At 39.1% G+C, this 26,123-nt stretch overlaps 1 protein-coding gene and 1 pseudogene across 3 annotated transcripts in view; one reads left to right on the top strand and one right to left on the bottom strand.

The window, feature by feature from the left end:
• Window positions 1-639: 639 nt before the first annotated feature.
• Cutc (cutC copper transporter) overlaps window positions 640-26,123 on the bottom strand; it is a 26,009-nt gene continuing 525 nt past the window's right edge. For 2 of the 3 annotated variants that reach the window (XM_013017845.1, XM_013017847.1), the window contains exons 2-9: window positions 22,991-23,062; window positions 20,711-20,770; window positions 16,914-17,123; window positions 15,595-15,630; window positions 13,218-13,351; window positions 7,710-7,737; window positions 2,253-2,358; window positions 640-1,124 (exon numbers count right to left, since the gene is read on the bottom strand). In XM_013017845.1, coding sequence (XP_012873299.1) covers window positions 1,010-1,124; window positions 2,253-2,358; window positions 7,710-7,737; window positions 13,218-13,351; window positions 15,595-15,630; window positions 16,914-17,123; window positions 20,711-20,770; window positions 22,991-23,062 — 761 coding nt within the window. In that variant the 3' untranslated portion in view covers window positions 640-1,009. The remainder of the gene's footprint in view (window positions 1,125-2,252; window positions 2,359-7,709; window positions 7,738-13,217; window positions 13,352-15,594; window positions 15,631-16,913; window positions 17,124-20,710; window positions 20,771-22,990; window positions 23,063-26,123) is intronic. The other variant, XM_013017846.1, reaches the window with a different exon arrangement.
• LOC105986755 lies at window positions 17,696-18,379 on the top strand (annotated as a pseudogene).

The following is a 26,123-nucleotide window of genomic DNA, read 5'->3' as shown; positions in this document are numbered from 1 at the left end:
TGACTCATTTATAGTTACCCTATCTTCACAAAAGCAGTAATCGACTTGAGCAATTTCACAGTATAAAGTACATTCTCTAAGAATCTAGCTGGACTCTCAGTGATTTAAGCAATATATGAGATTTAGAAGTTTTTGAACTCAGTCAAAGCCAGAGACTTACTAGTGAGGTATTTTTTTCCCCAAAGACAGGATATCTTTTCCAACTGACTGATATATGTACAGCTTTGGAAGTAATAACGCTTATGAAGAAGGTTGCTAAGAAACCTTGACAGCAACTCCTAGATTAGAAATGAGTCATTTTCCGATTGTAGTAGACCTTCAATAAAGACTATGCCCAAATCAAAGTGGCTTGGATAAAAACAATTGTTGGTTTGAAGTAAATCACCTCATACTTAGATTTTTGGCTCCTGTGTTGTCAGCATAGTTGATCATAGCTTCTGATACCATAAAATCCTAAAAAGTGCCCAAGTGTAGGAATTTTATGCTGTACCAGTTCACTCTGTGATTTTCACACCTTTTCCAAAGCAATGCAACCCAAGGAGCACATAAAAAAGATACTACAGATAAAAGCAAAATGAAATGCAATCTTCCTTTCATACTTAGCTACAGACTATAACTAGTATGAAAGAGACATATAACAACAGAATGAAATTTTTTTATTTTACAAATGAAAAGACAAAATCCTACTATTGAGTTGACCCTGAAACCACACTCTGAATTTAGACCTTGCAGTTCCATTTTCTCCATTCATTAACCAATCCTTTGAAAAGGAAGCCTCTCTGTGGCAGAAGCACAGACTACATTTAACCATGATGATGACAATAGTGGCTGACAAGACTAAGCAAACGCAGTGACCATATCTGTTTCAATTTTTCTTCTTAGAATCATTCTCCATGAACAAGTGAAACTTAAAGTCTTAGTAAGAGAAGATTAAAGCTGTGTCACAGAGTACAGCTGATTATACTTCTGCCTTCATTGTACAATATCCATGTCTCTTGGAGAGGTCTCACTAAACCAGGATATTCTTTGCAATAGCATTCAACGTCCTTACTTTGGTTACATCTGTTACCTTCAGAGAATATTCTGAATTAGTAAGTGAGGCTCCCATGACAACAGAGGAATTTCTGCAATACAGAAAAAAAAAATAAATGAACAGATAATTACATAAGCTGTTAAATGAGCCCTCCCATGGTACTTTACTCTATAGACTGTTCTATAGTAGGGAAAGGTTAAAGACTCAGGACTGCTGTATCTCATAATTTTATTAACTAATTAGTTGAAATATCTAGTAGCTGAATCTACCAGGCAGTACAGTTGATTTTATATCTGGAAATGTAAGTTTTAAGGCTCTTTCTTTTTTACATAATATTTTCCCCAACTTATAAGTAGAAAGATTCAACTATTAAGTTATAGGAATTCTCTCAAGTTTTAAAAGAAAACTTCAATTATGTAATTTCAAACTAACTATAAGTAAAGGGCAAAAGTGAGGGAATACTGACTAAATATTAATGGCAGAGCAATAAAAATGGCTAGAACTCTTCCATCCTTATATGTTATTAGCTTTGGTAAAGAAAGCCTAGGGGGTGCTGGGAAGGTGGCTCAGTGGTAGAGCGGTTGCCTTGCATGCATGAGGCTGGGTTTGATTCCCCAGCACCACATAAGCAAAAAAAAAAAAAAAGCCAGAAGTGGTGCTGTAGCTCAAGTGGTAGAGCACTAGCCTTGAGCTGAAGAGCTGAGGGACAGTGCCCAGGCCCATAGTTCAGGCCCCACGACTGGACCCTCCCCCCAAAAAAAGAGAAAGCCTAGGGGAAAAGGAAATTGTTATTATAACTAGTTTGAAGTTTAAAATAATATATTTACCTACTAGTTTATTATTAACTACCCTAAGTTTAATAATGCTTAAATTATGCAATCAGTTCTACTGAATGAACAAAGTCTGTGGAAGTATCACTAACCATAATAGCATTGGTGGTGGTAATGGCTAACAAGATTAAACCAAGAATATTTAAACATTTGCCTACATTCAGAAGATCCTGCTTATTCAAGACAGAATAAGAACCGTTTTCAACGGAAAAATTGACTATAGTACCTAGATACTAATCACAACACTCTACTCACTGCATTAACTGTAACTAAGTTTTCTTAAAGATGATTCTCTGTACATCACCTTTATGATAACAATTAAAAAATTAAAAGAATGAAGTAAAGATTAGCTTATCCCTTCTTGTATGAATCAAAGAATCCATTTTTACCGAAACTTCATTCCAGAGTCTCTGGAAGACCGAGCAGAACAGTGGAATTCTGTAGCACCTGAACCCTCAAGGATCCTTTGCAGATTTCTGTCTGTTATGCCACCTCCTATTGAAAAAAAACAAGTAATACATGAAGAGAAAGAAAAAGCTCACATAAAATTTAAGTAAGATTAACTGCTCATTCTACTTGAAATCTCCATTCTGAATGGAGACCTATCTGAAAGAGAATCTGAAAGGTTCTTTCCAACCTTGGTTTGAAAAGAATGCTGACTTGCTGGAATGAGGATAAGTAGTGATTACAGTTCATTCACAACAACATCAACTTTGTTTTTCTTTCATAGAAGAATCTGATTTTAGGGGCTGGGAAGGTGGCTCAGTGGTAGAGCGCTTGCCTTGCATGCATGAGGCCCTGGGTTCGATTCCTCAGCACCACATAAGCAAAAAGAAAAAAAAAGCCAGAAGTGGCGCTGTGGCTCAAGTGGTAGGGTGCTAGCCTTGAGCTGAAGAGCTGAGGGACAGCGCCCAGGCCCAGAGTTCAGGCCCCACGACTGGACCCAAAAAAGAAGAATCTGATTTTAAAACTACACAATGACTAGTATGGCCATACACACTGTAACCTGAAATGGAAACTGGAAGGATCAAGGCAAGCATAAGTGAATAATTAGCAAGACTCCATCTGAACAAACAAACCAAGGCATGTTGATAACATGCCTGACACAATCCCAGGTATGTCAGAGGCACAGGCAGTGGGATCTGACCTGAAGCCAGACTGGGTGAAGAGCCTAAGATCCTACTACAAACAAACAAATAAATAAAGCAAAAAGTATTCAAGTGGTAAATAATTTGCCTACCAACCATGAGGCCCTCAGTTCAAACTCCATGCCACCAAAAACCCCCAAATTCACACAACCACGTAATTCATTTATGTTGACATTTGTTGTATACAAAATTTTTAATATGTTTTATGATAATCATTCAGAATTGTATCCGTTATTATAAAGTTGGTTTATTCATCTTTATATCCTTACCTCCTAATATAGGAGATTTATTGAACACATATTCGTAAATGGTACCAGTCATGTATTTTGTACCTTAAGCTATTCAGAAAGTTACTGACATAACTAATTTTTAGTTATCTTCTTTGATACACATTATTTTCCATACACAAATTAATATAGCTTGACAGTTAAAAAGGACCTCAAAAACCAATGTACTCAATATTCCTCTATTCTATCTATCTGTCTGTCTGTGTCTATGTATGTATCAATCATCTTCCCATGTACATATGTGTCAATCAGATCTCTCTCTCTCTCTTCTCTCTATCTCTGGTACTAGGATTTGAACTTAAGGCCTCAGTCTTACTAGGCTGATGTACTACAATTCAAGTAAGCTATACTCCAGTATGGCTTTTTGCTGGTTATTTTAGAGACGGAGTCTAACAAACTTTACCTGGGCTGGTATTGAACATCAGTTCTCCAGCCTAGAATTATAGGCACGAGCTATCAGTGTCCAGATCTGTTTTATTTTTTTTGAGACATGGTCTTGCTTTGTTGTCAAGGCTGGTCCCTGAATTCATGATCTTCCTACCTGAGCCTCCCAAGTAAGTGGGATTACTGGCAAGCGTCACCTTGCCCAGCTCTCAGTATTTCTCTCTTTACAGAAACCAGAGCTTAAATATGCTGTATTTATGCTTTATTATAAAAGGCTCCTAGAAGGCAATTACTATATTTATCTTTATCAATGCTAAATGTTCATTTAGATAGACTGAGGTAGGGTTTTTTCTTGTTGGTACTTACTTACATGAAATTGCAATAACTTAAATAGAAATCTAGTCTGTGAGCTCTTCAAGCAAGATTATTTTCACATCTTCCATATTTTATATGCATATATACATATACATATATACATATAATTGACATGCAATTAACACTTGCTTGGCACAAGTGTTTTTGCCTATTTGTGCCAAGCCTGATCATTAAGTATGTCAGCTTCTTGAGAAATAGTTTTTTCTGTAAATCTGAATTCCAAATAATGCCTTGTACATAGTAGGTAAGCTGTTATTAAGTAAAGGTACTCTTAAAAGTGAACAACTGAGCCAGATGCTGGTGGCTCATGCCACCTAGCTATTCAGGAGGCTGAGATCTGAGGATTGCTGTTCAAAGCCAGCCAGGGCAGGAACTTCCATGAGACTCTTATCTCCAATATACCAGAAAACCAGAAGTGGCCCTGTGGCTCAAGTGATAAAGACACTAGCCTTGAGCTGAAGAGCTGAGGGACAGCGCCCAGGCCCAGAGTTCAAGCTCCACGACTGACAAAAGAAAAAATAAAAGCAAACAACTGGCCAGGTGCTGGTGGCTCATGCCAGTAATCCTAGCTATTCAGGAGGCTGAAATCTAAGGACTGAGGTTAGGAGCCAGCCAAGGCAGGAAAGTCTGTGAGACTCTTATCTCCAATTAGCTACTAGAAAACTGGAAGTGGTACTGTGGCTCAAAGTGGTAGAGCACTAGCCTTAAGTAAAAAAGCTCAGAGACAGTGCCCAGGCCCTAAGCTCAAGCCCCAAGACCCACCAAAAGGAAAAAAAAAAAAAGGAACAACTGACCTTGTCACGGATGGTGCCTGTAATTCTAATTACTCAGAAGGCTGAGCTAAAAGGAAAGTGGTTTGAAGCCAGCCCTTGCAGGAAAGTACATGAGATTTTTGCCTACAATTAACCACCAAAAAGCTAGAAGTAGAGCTGTGGCTCAAGTGGAAGGGCATTAACCCCTGAGCACCAAAGCTCATGGACAGCACCCAGGCCTTGAGTTCAAGCCCCAGGCCTGGCACAATGGCACATGAGCGCGCACGCTCTCACACACACACACACACAACACACAAAAGGGAACAACTGTGAGCCAGGCACTGATGGCTCACATCTGTAACCCTAGCTATTCAGGAGGCTGTGAGGACCACAGTTCAAAGCTAGCCTGGGTAGAAAAGTTTGTGAGACTATTATCTCCAACTAACCACCAAAAAAAGCTGGGAATTGGAGCTGTGGCTCAAGAGGCAGAATGCTGGGTAGTGCAGCTCAGGGGCAGTACCCAGTTAGACCCTGAGTTAAGTCATAGAACCAGTTCAAAAGAAGAAAGAAAAAAGTGAATAACTGTCTACTTCTGAGTACTATTTAGTCTCAAAAGCATCAAGATCTCTAATCTTCCTTGATTACTCTATAAAGAGCTTCAATTTAATAAATAATATTTACATGTACTTCAAAGACAGTTACCCTGTACCGGCCTCTTTTAAAAAGCTGGCCTCTGTCTGGCTATCATCACTTTGAACCGTGGTCAGTGTTGGCATCTTTGATAGTGAGGTGAACTAAAAACTGCTTTTGATATAATCTGAAGTACAGAGAATCACTCATTATCCTTACCCGCACATTAAGTAGAATTTAATCAAACCATATGATCTAACTACCGTTTAAAGGAAAGAGGTCAGAGGAACAAGCTGAACAAAATAAAATCTAATAAATCCAGAAAGTATGTCATTCTCTAGAGTAAGTAATCCAAACTTCTTAAATGTCATTCTTCAAAGCAAGAAACAAAAGGTAAAACTTCTACATTAAAAGACACTAAGGGGCTGGGAAGGTGGCTCAGTGGTAGAGTGCTTAACTTGCATGCATGAGGCCCTGGGTTCAATTCCTCAACACCACATAAGTAGAAAAAGCCAGAAGTGGCACTGTGGCTCAAGTGGTAGAGCTCTAGCTTTGAGCAGAAGAGCTAAGGGACAGTGCCCAAGCCCAGAGATCAGGCCCCACGATTGGCAAAAAAAATAAAAAAAAGACATTAAGAAAAATAACCACATAAAATGGTGTGTGTGTGTTTGTGTGTATGTGTACATGTACCAGTGTGGCTCAAGTGGTAGAACTCTAGCTTTGAGCTGAGAAGCTGAGGGACAGCACCTAAGCCCAGAGTTCAGGCCCCATGATTGGCAAAAAAGAAAAAAAATAAGAAAAATAACCATATAAAATGGTGTGTGTGCGTGCATGTACCAGTCCTGGGACTTGAACTCAGGGTCTGGGTCCTATCCCTGAGCTTTTTTGCTCACCACTTGCTCTACTACTTGAGCCACAGCTCTGATTCTGGCTTTTTTGGTACTTAATTGCTTAACTGATATCTAAAGTCTCATGGACTTTCCTGCCTGGACTGGTTTTGAGCCAAGATCTTCAGGTCTCAGTATTTTGAATAGCTAGGATTATGGGCATGAGCCACAAGTGCCTGGCAAAATGCTTGCTTCTTAGTTGTACATATTTAACTATGAAAAATCTTTTGGGAACAACTGGAGAAGTGTGAACTGGGTATTAAATTATTATTAAAGGAATTAGTATTTTGATAAACATGAAAATGATATAGTGATTATTTTTAGAGATGCATAAAGACAAAATTTAAAATATCTTTGGATTAAAATATGAGACAAATGTGGCAAAATGATAAATAGAGGGAATGAGCATATGACCACTCATTATATAATTGCTACTTTTCTTTTTTGTAGGTCATAGGGCTTGAACTCTGGGCCTGGCGCTATCCTCAGCTCTTCAGCTCAAGGCTAGTGCTCTACCACTTGAGCCCCAGTGCTACTTCCGGTTTTCTGAGTGGTTTATTGGAGATAAGAGTCTCACAACCTTTCCTGCCCAGGCTGGCTCTGAATTGCGATCCTCAGATCTCAGCCTCCTGAGTAGCTAGCAGTACAGATATTAGCCACCATGCCCAGCTTACTTGCTACTTTTTATGTTTGAGGAAATAATAGAAAAAATTAAGACTGCCTTATATTTGTCTCACTGAGTCAGGGCTGCCCCATCCAATTTAAAAACTGTCTGTTCAGTTCATTTCTAATGAGTTATTATGTACTTAATTTATAATCATCAAAGAAATATACATGTATACTCTTTTTTTTTGGTCCATTTGTGGGGCCTGAACTCTGGGCCTGGGCACTGTCCCTCAGCTCTTCAGCTCAAGGCTAGTGCTCTACCACTTGAGCCACAGCGCCACTTCCGGTTTTTTTCTTTTTTTGCTTATGTGGTGCTGAGGAATCGAACCTAGGGCCTCAGGCATGCAAGGTAAGCACTCTACCACTGAGCCACCTTCCCAGCCCACATGTATATTCTTTAACACAGTAAAGCATCAAACTTGGTGTGCCTCAGTAGAGATGAACATCCAAGCTCATATTTTCTTTTTGTCAAGCTCATTATTTATACTATGAGAAAACAAACATGGAGAAATTCCAATCTGAATCTACTTCCTTCTCAACTTTTTGGAGCTAATCAAATTTTAAATTCTAGCACAGATCTCCTAAGATTAAACATCTGAATCAACTATATATATTTTTTTCTTATGTCCTAATACTTTTTCCCATGTTTTCCTGCCTCCTTTGCTCTTCTTCTAACATTTTGTTCAGTATTATGCTAACAAATGGAGAGATAAATACCTGGCATTACCACAATCCTGCCTTTTGCCTGAAAAAAGAAAGAAAAGCAAGTTTTATTATCTTTCTCGTAACTGGGATAAGGCAGTTAGAAATGATTTTAAATGTATTAAATTTTTTAAAGTATTGGTATCTTTTTTTTTTTTTTGCCAATCCTTCTGGCACTGTGGCTCAAGTGGTAGAGTGCTAGTGGTCAACAAAAGAAGCTCAGTGCCACTACTGGCCTTTTCTGTTTATGTGGCACTGAGGAATTGAACCCAGGGCGCTTCATGCTTGCTAGGCAAGTACTCTACCACTAAGCCACATTCTCAGCTTTTATATCTAATTTTTAAAAGATCCTCTCTATTTGGGGACAGAGTTTTGGGAAAGATGTCCAGCATAGTAACTTTTTATCCAGATATATATATATATATATATATATATATATATGTCCTTAGACTCTCATCTTGCTTTGGAATTTAAATTATTGTAATCAACAGGATTTAAAGATGTAAAAGTCCAGAAGGACTGTTTTTTTTTTCTTTTGGCTTTCCCAAGTCTGAGTTCTTATTTTGCAATGGTATATAAATTGCTGAATTTAAAAAAGATTTTAGCAGCAAAGAAAGAGAAATACACTCAAGTATTTTATTCTCAATTACATTCCCTAGTTTATCATACCAATTAAACAAAACCATACCTTTAATTGGGGCTATAGAAATTGATTTAATTTCTGGAAATTCTAGAAGATAGAGATTAAAATTCTTATAAGAGTATTTTTTCTTCCAACTGTTGTCCTAAGGGCCTATTTATCTTTCTAGGAAGGTATTTTCCCCCTCATCCTTACATAGTATATAAGCCCAAAATTCTAACCATCCTTTTGAGTCAAATTTCTGTGTATGCATATAAGATTGTATATACTTATATTTCTGTGTATGCATATAAGATTGTATATACTTATATATACCATCAAGGTCTGTGACTTTCTCCTGCAAGAACATCTTTTGTCATTTTTATTTACAGGCCTCTAGGAACAAACCATAGGAATGTAGAAGAATCTTATTTTCTTTTTTGACATGGTGAACAAGAGAAATTACTATTCTCATGGAGTTTACACAATTATGGCAGACAGACAATAATAGGTATATTTAATAAAATTCCAGATAGTAATAAGTACAACGAAAAAAAACTAAAGCAACTAACAGTGAAACAGAGAAGGGGCTATTTCATAGAATTTAATACTTGTTAGAAATGTTAAGTAGAACAAAGATGGTTCACATTCTCAAGCGTGTAAAAGCAAAGCATCCGTAGAACAAAAACTAGTATCAACATAGTTGAAACAATCTTAGAAGAGGGAAAAAGTCACATTTACTTATTGCTCCCAAAGAAAGGTGTTCCAAAATGCAGACAAATGGTATTTTGAAAAGATAAGCTCTATCAATTATTACTGTATCACTTTTTTTGCCTTTCATAAAAGATTTAGAATTATATGTTTACCTAAAATGACCAAAGTGATTGAACAGTATGTTTAAAACACCTAAGTGTCTTAGGTGTTAGGTTTGAGAATGAAATGTTCCTTACAAGTTTACTTTATTAACTGGGTTGATTTTCAGCAGATGAGTTTTTAGCTCCTCATGATTGAATCATAAGGGGCATGGATTAATCCATTGATAGGTTCAAAATATGAATAGATTATTGTGAGGTAGTAGATCTGTGGAAGGTGGGGCCTGGCTGGAGGCAGTAGGTGACTGCGCATATATTCTAGGGGATTCTTTCTTGCTGTGGTCTCTTCCTGTTACCCTTTTCTATGCTTCCTCTCCACCATGAGATGAGTAACCTCTGCCACAGGATATTCTACATTACCACGGATTTATAAGCAATGGAGCTAAAGATTAGGGACTAAGACCTCTGAAACTATGGGCCAAAATAAATAATCCCTCCCTTGAAGTTGTGACATGTCATGAAAATGGGAATAATATGCCTTGCAATATATGTACTATTGTCATTTAATTTTGTAGGTGAGTAAAATTACTAGCAAACTGGTATTTAAATCTGAATTCCAATCCCAAACCCTATGCTTTAACTTGTATAACACTACTGACTTTAAGAAATAAAGTCATTATATGAAAAAATTTAATGCAGCTCTTCCTATCAACCAATGATTAACATATAAGCTGTTAGGGATAACTTATAAGATGCTTTTGCTCAGTCTTATGAATTGACTAAAAGTCTCAACTTTGATTCTGTGCTCTTTGATCTGAGATATTATTCTCTGCTACAGTCAACTTTGTAATCACCATGGGTTCTAAGAAAGACCACATTCACAAAAAAGCAATCTGTATGAAAGGCAAATTGCCTCTCAAACAGGCAATGTCATATCATGTTAAAGCAAGTAACCCAAAACTCAGGAAATCACCTTGTTCCTATTCTGTTCTAGTAATAAAGTAGTAACTTCTTCAGAACTCCTCTAGAGCCAGAGACTGAGCTAATGGTCAAGTAGGGACTGTTTTAACTATGCCCCAATTCTCCCTTTTTTAACTTGAAGCCAATGTCTATACCTGTAAAGAATGCTCACATGTACTGAAGCACTATCTTCCCATGACTGCTATGTAATAAATCTTTCTCTGCCTTTCACTATCTCTTTATCTGACATAAGGGGGAGTGGCTAGACTTAATTTGAGACTCCTGGACTTTGGGCCTGAGGTCTAAAAGACAAGTACAACACAAAGATAGTTCCTAATGTAAAACATACCTATGGGAAGTACTTCTATTCTCTACTGCTTAGGTGGTGGTAAACTTTTAAAACTGTAAACCTGATTTACCAACATTTTAGGCTTCTCAAGTGTACCAAGGATTAAATATTTATTTTATTCTAGACCTTTACTTATTTATTCTATATTTATTCTACAGGAACAATTTCCTCATTCTCTTGATCTTCTGCTTTTATTTGGCAACTTCCAACAATTCTTCAAGTGAGTAAAACATTATTGTTTAGATGTCTTTTCTTCTGCAAACGTTTCTCTATTTCCAACTTACATTTCTCTAAATCTGGTGTTAATTCCTCTTCAGCATGTCCCCACAGTACCTTCTTAATTTATAGTACTCTATTAAAATATAGCTGTTATGAATTAGATTGTAATGGTAGTGACTATACATGTACATATGCACTTTTATACTCCTTGGTCATCATAGTATAAATACTCTGCACCTAATATATACTACTGCCACGCTGACTCCAGTAGAGTCTGCTTAGCATGGGAAACCATCTATCAGACCATGATAGGAGCTTCAGAGACCTATCTCTGAGTTTTGGGACTTCACCGAAATCCACCTCAGAGAATGGGGCTTTACAGAAACCTATCTCCAAGTTTTGGGACTTCACCGAAGTCTACCTCGGAGAATAGGGCTTCTAAGAGGCCTACTCCTGGGAAAAGGTTGGCAAAACCCCTGGAAAAGATGTGTTTCTGCCTTTCTTTCCCTCATAAGAGTGCCTATTAATCATTTACTGCTTCTACTGCTCTTTGTACTTACTCATTGTCAGCATTCCCTTATACAAAGCTCTTTCTGAAGAGTGTTGACGACTCCAATATCTGATGAGTGTCCTATAAATATGACTAAATCACCAGAGTTAAGTGCTACCCTGAAACCCCTCTTATGGATTAGGGGTTTCACAAAGTCACTTCAGCAAAAGGAATTGTTTGTAAGGGACTTATTAGAAGCTGTAGGCTCAGTTAGAACAGAAAGAATGTATGGCAATTGCTGAGATAATTATTTAGGAGAAAGAATTTCCTGCTATTTACTAAGAGAATTGCTAGACCTAGAGAATTGCTAGATCCAGGTCTCCTTGAGGTTTACTATTAAAGAAGAAACAGGAAAAATCTTATGGGAAAAGTTAAGGCCTCTATAAAGATAGGTAATGGTTAATTGGTGACAAACATCAAAACCCGAACCCATTGTATTCCTTAGAGATAAGCCGAAGACAAATGACCAGCTGCTGACCACCCAAGAATGAAGCCATGCAGCAAGATTGTGTAAACTTTTGCCCTCTCATGGTGACTTCTGCTATAAAAGTTTGCTATCCCCTGCATTAAATTGCACTCAGCATCCACTCCTCTTGTGTGTGAGTTGTCTGTTTGCCATCTCCCCATCCTATTCCAGGTTCCTCCCCTAGCTGTCCTCCATCGTCCTGACAGAACCCGGTCCGCGGCATACTACATATTTTATGGGTTTTTTTTTTTTTTTTTGGTTGGTCGTGGGGCTTGAACTCTGGGCCTGGGTGCTGTCCCTCAGCTCTTCAGCTCAAGGCGAGCACTCTACCACTTAAGCTACAGCGCCACTTCCAGTTTTCTGGTGGTTTATTGGAGATAGGAGTCTCACGGTCTCTCCTGCCCGAGCTGGCTTTGAACCGCGATCCTCAGATCTCAGCCTCCTGAGTAGCTAGGATTACAGGTGTGAGCCACCAGCACCCGGCCTATACTACATATTTTAAAAATCAGCAAGTTCCAGAATATCAAAGTCACACCAGATCACATACAAGTTACCTTCATGGTTATCAAAAGCCAATATGAGAATGCTTAGTAGTATTACTAATAAAAGTAGTAATAACATAGAAACTAGCATGCATCAATACGTATGCCAAGCACTGAGCTTAAGGTTTTACCTATTTCTCTTTTAGTTCTTAGAAAAACCTTATGAGGGGAGAATTAAATTCATCTGAATTTCACACAGGAAAAAACAGAAACTTAAAGATTAGTAACTAACTCAACTTTATGTAGTAAATCAATGTCAAACCTGAGTCTCAAATACAGAGTTCATGTATTTCAGTGTCGGTACTCTAACTTAGAATACCTCTGAACTGGGCTGGGAAGGTGGCTCAGTGGTAGAGCACTTGCCTTGCATGCCTGAGGCCCTGGGTTCGATTCCTCAGCACCACATAAGCAAAAAGAAAAAGCCGGAAGTGGCACTGTGGCTCAAGTGGTAGAGCGCTAGCCTTGAGCTGAAGAGCTGAGGGACAGCGCCCAGGCCCAGAGTTCAGGCCCCGCGACTGGACCAAAAAAAAAAAAAAAAGAATACCTCTGAACTGGTCAGAAAAAATAGACTTGCTTCAATTATAAAGTCTTCCCTGACTGCTCTACCAATGATACTAGCTCGTCAGAACTCATACAAGAAAAAAATATATTGACATATGGAGAAAAATGCAAATATAATTTTAGTTTTGGAATGTGCCCGTGGATGATAAGTATAAGTATTGTATAAATCTTGTACAGCATCCCCTAAATCATATATAGTATGATAATGAAACAATGTGGCTTACAAAGAGGCAGTGCTAATGGAAAAGGTAAAGTTTGCTGTTTTTATCCAAGTTAGATCAAATCCTTAGGCATTGTGTAATTTGACCTGAAGAGCTTTGACTATTAAAAACACTCATAAAAGAAATAAATGCATCACTGTTTGTTTTTTTTCTATAGAATAATCATAAAGTAAATAATAGTTTCACAAGGAGTAGCCAACAGAGTTAAGAAGAAATGGTTGTACCTGGTCTATGAGTCGTTTTATTACTGGCAGCCCTTCTAGTGCTGAACTATCACATCCACTAGTCAATACTCGTTCAAATCCCAGGTTTAAGAGGGTTTCTAGAGCTGCCACTGGATCAGGAACCATGTCAAAGGCTGAAAGAAATAAGATTGATTTGATTTTTGAACAAAAATTTTCTAGTTCATTTTTTTTCTAAAATTTATTAGAGAGAGAGAGAGTGAAAGAGATAGAAAGAGAGCATCTTCTCCTAGATTTAGTTCATACAAGAACCAACTGGAAAATATTCAGAAATTTTACAAATCATTTTTCATCCATTGGCATCTTAAAACTGACTTAGCCAAGTGAGAGAATTTAAACCACAGAAATTATAATACAAATTATAACTCTTTTTCCCAAGAGCCATTTTACTAGCACATCAGTCTTCATACTACTAGCATTATAAATAATCGTTTTATTAGCACACATTTTAGTAGGTATAGTTACTTTAAAAAATGCTAATGACTAAGGAGGGTGAGATCTAGAGATTCATTAATCAAAGCCAGACTGGGCAGAAAAAAAGAATATAAGCGGTAGAGTACTAGCTAAGCAAGGAAGCCACGCAAGTGAGAGGACCTGAGTTATACCCCAGTGTCACCAAAAGAAAAAAAAAAGAGAAAAATGGCCTTCTGCTTTAGTTCTCAGCACTGCTATATTACAAAATTCAAATTCAGGGTAGATTAGATGCTAGTGGTCTTCTGGGACAGATCTCTTTTGTTGCACTTTAGAGTATATATGCAGAAAATTCTACCATAGAGGCTTTTCCTTTGTCAGTGGCAGCACTTTCTTACCAGTGACTACATATGCTATCTCATTGAATAAATGGGTGGAAAACAAGTAGAATCTAGAACAATGTAAAATTGTATTAATTTTGAAACATGAAAATATTTTGTTGAAACTAAGTAGATGAAAAAAAGAAATTTGAATGCACTTTTTGGTTTAAGAACAGAAAAGACCAGTCTATAAACTAAAAACTTTTTTGATGTGTGGCTAGATTTAGGATGCCAAATTTTATGCAACATACCATTTTTTCATTACTGCTAGCATATAGAAAGCACTGCTAAGATCAAATCAAAGAGAACAGGTTTTTTGGCTCTGTGTGTGTGTGTGTGTGTGTGTGTGTGTGTGTGTAGGTGTGTGTGTGTCTCATCTATTTCAAAAGAACATAGCTACCATACTTTATCTCTAATTTTTATACATGAGTTCAGCTACTCGGACTTACTTTCTCTTAGCCTATCTTTGAACACTTAGTTAAAAGGAGGAAAAACACTAAATTTCTGAAGCTTATCATCAACTTTTAAAAAAAGTATTTTTTGGGGGGCTGGGAAGGTGGCTCAGTGGTAGAGCGCTTGCCTTGCATGCCTGAGGCCCTGGGCTCTATTCCTCAGCACCACATAAGCAAAAAGAAAAAAGCCGGAAGTGGCGCTGTGGCTCAAGTGGTAGAGTGCTAGCCTTGAGCTGAAGAGCTGAGGGACAGTGCCCAGGCCCAGAGTTCAGGCCCCATGACTGGACCCAAAAAAAAAAAAGTATTTTTTTTATTAAAGACTCTTGTTTTTATTTGCAATGGCAGGTACATACCCTCTGAAGACAAAAGTGACACTTGTTCCTCAATTTTGCCAAGGCTGAGCCAAAGTGTATGGGAACTATAATCACCTGATTTATAGACAGGAAGATTTCCTTATATGATTTGGGTGAGCTTCCAATCATGAAAAGTAATTCTGTATGGTAATTTAGAAAGTTAAGGACATTGAAATTTAATAGCACTTGTCAGTCATTGGTTCACTGAATATTTAACATTTCGTTCTTTTCCCCTTCCTAAAAATGCTCAGTTCTTCATATATCTACTGTCTCTTCCCTAAGGAACCCTCTACATGAGAAAGATGACCTCATCCCCTGGCACCAGGAGTCATGCCTGATACACATTAGGCAGTATGCACTACTTCACTAGCCAAAGTGATTTATTCTTTTTAGGACTGCACCTAACCTAAGATGATCTGATTTAAGTGTATCTCAAGACTGTTAGTAGGATGAATACACACCCTTAAAGCAATGCTTACAGACACTCTGTTATGCTCTACCTCCATGGACTTTCAACAACTTTTCATAATTGTGCTTTCAAAATTTTTAGAAATTTATACTTCTCTAAGTAATTTTTCACCCCAAGATCTAAGAAATAGTGCTAACATTGCTAACTTTCTAAAGTTGTCAACTTTCTAAGTACTAGTTAACTTTCTAAGTGGTTAACTAGCATTAAACAGTATTCCATAGAAAGGTTGTGGAAGCTCGTGAAATTAGAAAACTGAAGCCATTCAACAGAACTTCTAAAATAAAAATGACTCACCTCTGTGGAAAGTGACTGGCAGAGGACGACAAATAGCTATAAAAAGTTACATAACAACATGAATGAAAAAGTCACGATTGGTTACTATAACTTTTAATACTTTTTTTCTAAGAAGTTCAAAAATCCTATCTTTCCATTAAACTTCAATTTTTATATAAAATTTAGTCGTCTTAAAAGTATTAGATAAAAATTACATAATCTCAGGCTGGGAATGTGGCTTGGCAGTAGAGTGCTTGCCTAGCATACATGAAGCCCTAGGTTCAATTCCTCAGTACCACATAAACAGAGAAAGCTGAAAGTGGTGCTGTGGCTTAAGTGGTAGAGCGCTAGCCTCAAGCACAGAGAGGCTCAAGGACAGTGCCCAGGCCCTAAGTTCAAGCTCCAGGACTGGCAAAAAAATAAAAAAAAATAAAAAAAAATAAAAAAAATTACATGATCTAGTACCTATAAGAGTATCATTACAACTATCACTTACCCCTCTGAAGATCTTCAAAAAATATTTTTCTATAATTCTAGCTTCTCAGGAGGCTGAGATATGAGGACCATAGTTTCAAGCCAGGCCCAATAGTAAGTCCATTAAGAGTCTTATTTCTAAGTAACCAGCAAAAAGCTGGAAGTAAAGGTGTGACTCAAATGGTAGAATGCTAGCCTTGAGCGAAGGGACAGGGCCTAGACCCTGAGTTCAAGCCCCAGTACTGGTACAAAAAAAAAAACAAAAGAAAAGAAAGCAAAACAAAAAAGAGAAATACTTTAGCCTAGTAGTATAGAGTAATATAGGTAGCTTGTTTCTCTCCTCTCCAGCTTTACTGTCATCAACTGCAAAAGCTTTTGAAGTTTGGTACAGTGGTAAAGGGACCAAAGTAAATTTTCCTTTAGCCCTGCGAGAACAGTACTAAAATCTGATCTACAACACACATCTAAGTAACTACTGTTGAAGTGGAGCTGTGGCTCAAGTGGCAGAGTGTTCACCTTGAGCTGAAGGGCTCAGGGACAGTGCCCAGGCCCAGAGTTCAAGGCCCACAACTGACAAATAAATAAATAAACAAACAAACAAACTAATTAACTACTGTTTGGGGGGCTCACAATTTTTAATTTATTCTTAGCAGTGCTGGGATTTGAACTCAGGGCCCTGAACTGCTAGGCAGGTGCTCTATAATCTAGTCACACCCTAGCCCTAAATAACAAGTGTTTAAAATGGATAGGGTAGTAAAGTATCTGCACATATAACTGAAAAATCAATTCAATGATTATGTTTTTCTCTTATTGAGAACATAACTACACCCATCATTAGATGCTATATCTCAGATACAAAGTCTTACCCATAAGGGACATGCACAGCTCTTTGTCAATGTGTCCATCTTCAGTCAATGCCCCAAACACCAAACCATCAGCACCATAAAGCTTGGCAAGCCGAATGTCAGCCTTCATTACCTCAATTTCACGATCTGAATATAGAAAGTCACCTCCACGTGGCCGAATCATCACAAAAACTGGGATCTGAACACACTGTTTCACTACTTGAAGGACACCTATAAGAACAGAAAGCAGACTAAAATTCAAATGTGAGCTAAAAGCCCTAGGAAGTCAATACAATATTATGGGTCATATCCAGCTATTATCATGTAATATTTCCAAAAAAAAGGAAGGGTTAATGGAGGAAACCAGAGAAAGATGACATAAAAGGAGGGGATTGAGAAGGAAAGTTTATGTACAATGTAAGGCAAGTAATAAGAAAACCAAGGGCTGAAAATGTGGCTTAGTGGTAGAGTGCTTGCCTAGTATGCATGCTTGCCTAGTATGTTCATGTGGCATGGCTGCCACATAAACAGAAAAAGCCAGAAGTGGTGCTGTGGCTCAAGTGGTAATGAGCAAAAGAAACTCAGGGGCAGTGCCTAGGCTCTGAGTTCAAGCCCCAGGACTGGCAGAAAGGGAAGAAAAAGGAAAGGAAAAAGGAAAGGAAAAAGGAAAGGAAAGGAAAGGAAAGGAAAGGAAAGGAAAGGAAAGGAAAGGAAAGGAAAGGAAAGGAAAGGAAAGGAAAGGAAAGGAAAGGAAAGGACGGTTAAAAAGAGTAATCTAGGCCAGACAAGGAGGAAAGGAGCTATGACTAGTTGCCTAGAGGCCGCGAAGACAGCGACGACCAAGACAACTGAGACGCCACCGCCGCGCCCCCATGGCGGCTACCAAGGACAGTCATGAGGATCACAATACCTCCACTGAGAATGCAGACGAGTCCAACCATGACCCCCAGTTTGAGCCAATAGTTTCTCTTCCTGAACAAGAAATTAAAACACTGGAGGAAGATGAGGAGGAACTTTTTAAAATGCGGGCCAAGCTATTTCGATTTGCTTCAGAGAATGACCTCCCAGAATGGAAGGAGCAAGGCACTGGTGATGTCAAGCTCCTGAAGCACAAGGAGGAAGGGACCATCTGCCTCCTCATGAGGAGGGACAAGACCCTGAAGATATGCGCCAACCACTACATCATGCCAATGATGGAGCTGAAGCCGAATGCTGGTAGGGACCGTGCCTGAGTCTGGAACACCCATGCCGACTTTGCTGATGAGTGCCCAAAGCCGGGACTGCTCGCCATCCGCTTCCTAAATGCTGAGAATGCACAAAAATTCAAAACAAAGTTTGAAGAATGCAGGAAAGAGATTGAAGAGAGAGATAAGAAAGCAGGACCAGGCAAAAATGACAGTGCCGAAAAAGTAGCTGAAAAGCTAGAAGCTCTTTCTGTGAAGGAGGCTGGAGACAAGGTGGAAGAGAAATCGGAGGAGAAGCAATGAGTTAATCTTCCCTCCTTCTTTTCTTTTTCTCTTTAAAAAAATTTTTTTTTGTCCTACCCTTCCTTTTCAGCTTCGTTTTTAAATTCTGTTTTGTTTACAAGGGACTTTATATAAAGAACTGAATTCCAACATTCAAGTTTTTTTCTAAGTTTTTATCCTACTGAAGATGACTTCTGAAAATCCATTCCCCAGTCATGAAAATATACTGTGCTAACTTTCTTTTCCGTAGTGGAAACACTTATTTATAGTCATCAAAATAGTGAATAAAATTGCCTTTGAAAGCTGGAAACAAAAAAAAGAGTAATCTAGAAAATTAAAGATAATTTAGGAGGCTGATAAAAGCACTTGTTGACAACAAAAGTCCTATGACTCAGAACCCTCTTAAGGATATGTGACATTTGAAAGTGTATTAACTACCAGGCTCAATGTCTGCCAGTATATGCCCCAAGATCCAGTTTCCCCTTTCTATTTTTTCTTTCTTAAAGATGCAGTCCAGAGTGTCCTAGAATTTGCTATGCAGATCAGGCAGGACTTGACTCTCAATTCTATACCAGACTCCTGAATGTAGAATTATAGGCATGTCCCACCATACCCAGCTCTCCTTTCTAATTGATTACCATCCCTCTAAAGAAAAAAGGAATCTACTATAGGTATAGTTAAGCATTTATGAAGTTTATGTTCCTTTTAAGGATAAAATATATAGCAAAACCTCTTTTTGAAAGAGATACATGGAGCTAAGGGTACAGCAAGCATGAGGCCTATGGGCCCTGGGTTTCATCCTCAGTACTAGAGAAAAAGAAGGGAAAAGTAAAGCTCTATTTGTGATATTATGCAGATATATGAACAAAAGTATTTACATATGACATGAAAAGCACTAGTTTAGAAGTTCAGTATAAGAAATATGACAGGCATCATTATTAGGTGCTTATCCAATGAATTTTCTTCTTTTTCCTCATTAAAATAGCCCCCATTTTGCACAGGATAGCAATATGTCACTATCAAGCAATAAATCATGGTTGATGATGAAAAATTGATTGTACTCAAATTTACAAGTATGGTCTAGGAATTTTAGAATAGCTGGGGATTGCTTTCTTTTAATAAGAAGATTCGGAAGCGCAGTTCCACATACAAATCTTCTATATTACATAATGTTATCATCAATCTCAGATTATCATGTTTTAGGAGTGAAGAGTTCACATAGGGACTTCTGCATTTGGTGAGGACAGAGTAATAGGACTAGATTCATTTTTCCTTCTACAATAACTAAAAATGGACAAAATATATAAAGAGATGGTTTGTAAGAATCTAGTCATCAAACAACGAAAGACAATGACCTATAAAATAAATGAGTGACAAAAAAAATAAATGAGTGAAGTGTGCTCTATTACTGACTAATTTACTGCCTTAATTTCCAGGATACAATACAATAGGTGGAGCCTGAAAAATTCCTTGATTTGAAGAGAGAAAGTTGTGAGTCCAAGGTGGCTAGTAATAATTTTGCAAATTATTGCAAAAGAGAGTAACAACATGAGAAGAACATGAGCTCTGCAGATCTAGTCTGCATTAATATTCAACCGAATGTTGTGAACATGCAAAGAAACTACACAAGGCCAGAAAATAAATAATATACTGGTCATGCACCCAAGCCAGTTCTCACCAATTAAGCAGGAGAACTTCAAGAATCAGGCTTGCTAGAGGTGGGAGAAAGAAGGGGGAGAAAGAAGGAGAGAAAGAGAATGATGGTGTTGAGGGTTTGGTTAGAATACATTGTACGTGTGGAAATGTCACAATAAAATTTCTCCTTGAATAGCTAATATATGCTAAAAAGAAAAAAATGAAGATAATCCTGAGTGGGAATCTGTATACTATCTGTTAACAAAAATACCAAAAGGGCCAGGCCAGGGATTATAGGCTCATGCCTGTAATTCTAGCTACTTAGGAGGCTGAGATTTGAGGACTATATTCAAAGTTAGGCAAACAGGAAAGTTGGTTAGACTCTTATCTCCAATTAACCACCAAAAAGCCAGGGGTGGAGCTGTGGCGCAAGTGGCAGAACCTGGCCCTGAGCAAAAAAGCTTTGTGACAGTGCCCAGGCCCTGAGTTCAAGCCCCAGGAACAACACACAGGAAGGATGGAAGGAAGGAAGGGAGGGAAGGAGGGAGGGAAGGAAAGGGAAAGGGAAAGGAGGGAAGGAAGACAGGAAGAGGGAGGCATTTCGAATTAGTATAATATCCTTAACATGACAGTAGTAAAAGATCCCAATTAAGCTGATAATCAAGTGCCTCAGACTGTAAAACATCTATGAGAAATGTGTGAAAAATAAATACTTACCCATGCTGGGTGTGGTTCCTCCCTCCAATAAATCAGAACATAATTCAATCCTACTAGCACCTATGATTTAAAAAAAAGCATTGCTCAACACAACTTTTTTAAAGTGCTTCTTAAATAGCAAACTGTTGAGTTTGTTTTTGAGGGTTTTATTTGTCAGTTGTGGGGCTTGAACTCTGGGCATGTGTACTGTACCTGTGCTCTTTGGCTCAAGGCCAGTACGGCACCACTTCTGGTTTTCTGGAGGTAAGAGTCTCACAGACTTTCCTACACAGGATGGCTTTGAACTGCAATCCTCAGATTGCAGTTGAGTAGCTAGGATTACAGGCGCGAGCCACTAGCACTGGCTTATCTTTTTTTCAAATGTAGAAGAACCTTAAAAGTTGGCTAAGAGAAATGATAAAACTTTTCATCTCAACTGTATTCTACATTGTGCTACTGTGAAATTTGAGATAAATTAAGCCAGTTCTCTTAGAATTTTGTACATATAGTTAACTAGTTATATGTACCAGTAGTACATACCTGTAGTTCCAGTATCTGTCTTTCAGACTGCAGGTGTATTAGGTTGCTTGAAATTATCCCACAACCACTGATTTTACAGTTTCTAAAGTCTTATGAAAATGAAGGGTGACAAAGAAATGTGTCCAACAAAGCTAAAAATATGCATGATGTGGCTCTTTGCCAAAAAAGTTTGCTGACCCCCTAATATACTTGAAAAATGGAATGATGGGTACATATGGGTTCATTTTATTTTTATAACTATGTATGTTTAAATTTTTTCCAGAGGAAGAAATTAAAATTTTTTTGATCCTGAGATGATAAAAATGTCTATGCTTCCTACTAAAACAAGTTGAGGAATCTTTTTTGGTTTTTGGTTTTTTTGGGATCTGGTCGTGGGGCCTGAACTCTGGGCCTGGGTGCTATCCCTCAGCTTTTCAGCTCATTGCTAGCGCTCTATCACTTGAGCCACAGCGCCACTTCCGGCTTTTTTTTTCTGCTTATGTGGTGCTGAGGAATTGAACCCAGGGCCTCATGCATGCAAGGCAAGTGCTCTACCACTGAGCCACCTTCCCAGCCCAAGTTGAGGGATCTTTAATTCCAACTTCTTACAAGGAGGCAGAAAATATTTCTCTCTAAAATTCTCCTTACTTTAATCTTGTTATTTTTAAGTAATTCCTTGCTAAAACTTTCAAAAATAAAATAAGTTTTATAAAGAAGAAACCTTAGGGCAAAAGCAGGTAATATCTAGACTTGGAACATAACACTTTGTCTATCATATACATAAGGCCCTGCTTTCAATTCCTAACTCTGAGAAAAAAATAATTAATTAAATGTGATTTTTTTTTCAGTGTTGGGAACTGAACCCAATTTCGTATAACATGGGTCAAGAGCTCGATTGTGAGCTCCAAACTCAGTCCTCTATGAAACCATCTTTGTTCATTTGAAATGCATAAATTTTTGCTAAGTTCAATAAAATAATTGAATTATTAAATATGCACTATTGTATGCACTTGTATCAAGATGTGAAATGCTTGGGAAAGGGAGAAATTAGGTCCCAATTTCCCGCTCTGTCATAGTCTTATTAGTGAACCCTAGGCTTGCCTAAAATTGTAATTCAAGGCTGGCCTTGAACTGTTTTTTCTACTTGGTGGTATTGGAGTTTGAAATCAGGGCCTTATACTAAACTTGGGTAGCACTGTAAAAGCATTCATTATCGATCAGTTGACAGTTGACTTGAGACTGTAATATGGCCTTGAACTCTTTTTTTTTTTCCTTTGTTGGTCATGGGGCTTGAACTCTGGGCCTGGGAGCTGTCCCTGAGCTCTTCAGCTCAAGGCAAGAACTCTACCACTTGAACCACAGCATCACTTCGTTTTTTGAGTGGTTTATTGGAGATAAGAGTCTCATGGCCTTTCCTGCCCAGGCTGACTTTGAACCATGATCCTCAGATCTCAGCTTCCTGAATAGCTAGGATTACAGGCGTGAGGCACAGGTGCCCAGCTCCTAGGTTCATTTTCATACTGTTAAAAGAGTTACTAAATTCTTTTTTGGGGGGGGTCCGGTTGTGGGGCCTGAACTCTGGTCCTGGGCACTGTCCCTCAGCTCTTCAGCTCAAGGCTAGCACTCTACCATTTGAGCCACAGCGCCACTTCGGGCTTTTTGTTTTTCTGCTTATGTGGTGGTGAGGAATTGAACCCAGGGCCTCATGCATGCAAGGCAAGCACTCTACCACTGAGCCATCTTCCCAGCCCAAGAGTTACTAAATTCTTTAATTTCTCTTACCTCCTCTTTCTGCATTCACAGCTGATTCAACTGAATCAACACACACTTCCATGAGAAACCCATTTGCTGCTCCTAAAATACATGAACAACAGACTTATGAAAGATATTCATAAAGAGTGATTTAGTCTAAGGCCCATTAAGTATTATAATATTGCTGTCTCTGAACTGTGAAATAGACACAGACATATCCATAAGAAATCCAACTGAGGTTTAAGAAGGTGCCTCAGTAGTAGAGTGCTTGCCTTGAATGCATGAGGCCCTGGGTTCGATTCCTCAGCACCACATAAGCAGAAAAAGCCAGAAGTGGTGCTGTGGCTCAAGGGGTAGAGTGCTATCCTTGAGCTGAAGAGCTGAAGGACAGCACCCAGGCCCAGAGTTCAGGCCCCACAACCGGACCCCCCCCTAAAAAAAAGAAATCCAACTGAGAAATGTAGAAAGAATGCCAATTTAATCTTTCTAAAACATAGACTTAATCATTTTTTCTCCGTTTTGGCTATACTGGGGACTGAACTCAGGGCCTCACACTTGCTAGACAGGCACTCTATCTCTTGAGCCAACTGCTGGCGCCCCCCCACCCCCCTTCCTAGTCTTGGTTATTTTCAAGGGAGTGTCTATCTCACAGAGGATGACAGACACAAGGCAATGTGCCCAACTATGGGTTGAGACATTCTTCTAACCTTTTGTCTAGACTACCCTTGAACCATGACCACCTGATATTTACCTCCTAGATTATAGACTTGAGATCCTCCTACATTTGGTTCAGCTCAATATTTTTAACTAAAAATACTGGATGCTTCTCAGTGCTTGTAGAATGGTTAAATGTTTAAACATTTAAGGAATATATGTTTAAAAGCTAAGTATGAACTTCAAATCCTGGACCTATCACTTATTTGTTGTGTGACCCTAGACAACTTACTTAAAGCAGGGTACTTTTTAGTTTTTACCTCACAATAGTGAAGGTGATACGAGTAATCCATATTAAAGCTATGATGACTACTAGGCATTCAAAAAGTACTTATTATCATTAATAAATTACACATTTTTTTCTCTATGTGCCTCGTTTCTTCAATCTCCATCCCTCTGTTGCTTACAACCTCTTCCCAGCTAACAAAATCTTTCTAGCTTCATGTTTAAATATGAAAAATTTGTCAAGTCACACTTTCAGGCTTTTTTCTCTCTTAAAGTAGGAGACTGTATCTCCCTCTTTTGCATTCATGGAACTCTTTTAACTGTTGTATGTTCCTCTTAAAAAAAAACTTTCTCATTAAAACACTCATTACTTTCTATGACTTTTTTTTTTTGGTCCAGTCGTGGGGCCTGAACTCTGGGCCTGGGCACTGTCCCTCAGCTTTTCAGCTCAAGGCTAGCGCTCTACCACTTGAGCGCCACTTCTGGCTTGTTCTTTTTCTGCTTATGTGGTGCTGAGGAATCAAACCCAGGGCCTCATGCATGCAAGGCAAGCACTCTACCACTGAGCCACCTTCCAGCCCCCTTTCTATGATTTTTTAAAAATTGTGATCTTCTAGATCTCAGGTCTCCCAACCAGGGAGGATTATAGGTGTGAGTACCTAGCATCTGCTTCTTTTCAGTTCCTAAGATCTTGATGTGAGAAATTTTTATCACCATTCATAAGCAGTCTATCATGTTACACAATAGCCACTCAAATTTTTATTTGCTAAAATCTGAATAATTACTAATTCATATATTGACACTAAAGAGTAAGATGTAGGGGCTGGGAAGGTGGCTCAGTGGTAGAGCGCTTGCCTTGCATGCATGAGGCTCTGGGTTCGATTCCTCAGCACCACATAAGCAAAAAGAAAAAAGCCGGAAGTGGCACTGTGGCTCAAGTGGTAGAGCTCTAGCCTTACAGCGCCCAGGCCCAGAGTTCAGGCCCCACGACCGGACACCCCCCCCTCCCCCGCAAAAAAAGAGTAAGATGTAGAGCTGGGGATGTAGTTCAAGTGGTACTTATTTATCTAGGAAGCTCAACACCCTGAATTCAATCCTTGGTAATCTTCCCAGCCAAGAAAATGATCATATACGCACTTTTGAGTTTTTCCAGTAAGTAAAGGTTGTAACTTATTTTGGGTTAAAAAAAAAAAAAACATACTAGGGTTGGGAAGGTGGCTCCACGGTAGAGTGCTTGCCTCGCATGCATGAGGCCCTGGGTTCAATTCCTCAGCACCACATACACAGAAAAGGCCGGAAGTGGCACTGTGGCTAAAGTGGTAGAGCCATAGCCTTGAGCTGAAGAGCTCAGGGACAGTGCCCAGACCTAGAGTTTAAGCCCCAGCACCGACTCTTCCCCCCGCCCCCCCCCAAAGAAAAAACTGAATAGCTGGGCGGCAGCGGCAAAATCTCTAATCGTAACTACTCAGGAGGCTGAGGTGGGGGTTCAAAGCCAGCCTGGGCAGAAAAGTCCCCAGAGACCCTTTCCTCTCATTAACCACCAGAAAAACCGGAACTGAAGCTCTGGCTCTAAGTACTAGCCTGGAGCAGAAAAGCTCAGGGACAGAGCCCAGGCCTTGGGTTCAAGGCCCATGTCCACAAAAGAAAAGGCAAAACAAAACCCACCTAACTGCATACTGCATGTGCAATGACTCCCTATTCCCCCATCAGTTTCTGGTAATGGTTACCACCGCTGCGTGGTGAAATTTGAGTTTCTCCTACCCAATGTGACTTTCGTAATGAAAAATAAAAGCTGGGCACCGGTGAGGGCACACGCCTGTAATCCTAGCTCTTTGGGATGAGGCTGGGATCTCCAGATTGCCCTTTGAAGCCAGCCTGGATGGAAAAGGCCGTGAGACTCTTATCTCCAATGAACCACCCAAAAGCCGAGAGCTGAGCGGTGGCTCAAGTGGTAGAGTGAAGTTAGCCTTGAATGAAAAACCCAAGCCAGGGCATGAGATCCCCGAGTTCGAGCTCTAGGCCCGGCACACGCGCGCGCACACCCCCTAAATAAATAAATAAATAAGAAAATACAAGGAAACTTGTCGAGAACTTGTGGTTGGAAGAACGCAGCCTTCCGCGAGAGGCTAGGAAGAGGAGGGCCCCGGCTGCTGTGGTCTGGGGCCTGCCGGGCTGGTCGGCGCCGGGGTTCTTCGGGAACAGCCCCGGCGTGGCAGCCGGAGGT

Source organism: Dipodomys ordii, unplaced genomic scaffold (assembly GCF_000151885.1).
Source record: "Dipodomys ordii isolate 6190 unplaced genomic scaffold, Dord_2.0 Scaffold36, whole genome shotgun sequence".
In the NCBI taxonomy this organism is placed as follows: domain Eukaryota; kingdom Metazoa; phylum Chordata; class Mammalia; order Rodentia; family Heteromyidae; genus Dipodomys; species Dipodomys ordii.
Note: the sequence above shows the minus strand (reverse complement) of the source record. Positions and strands in the feature narration are given on the sequence as shown.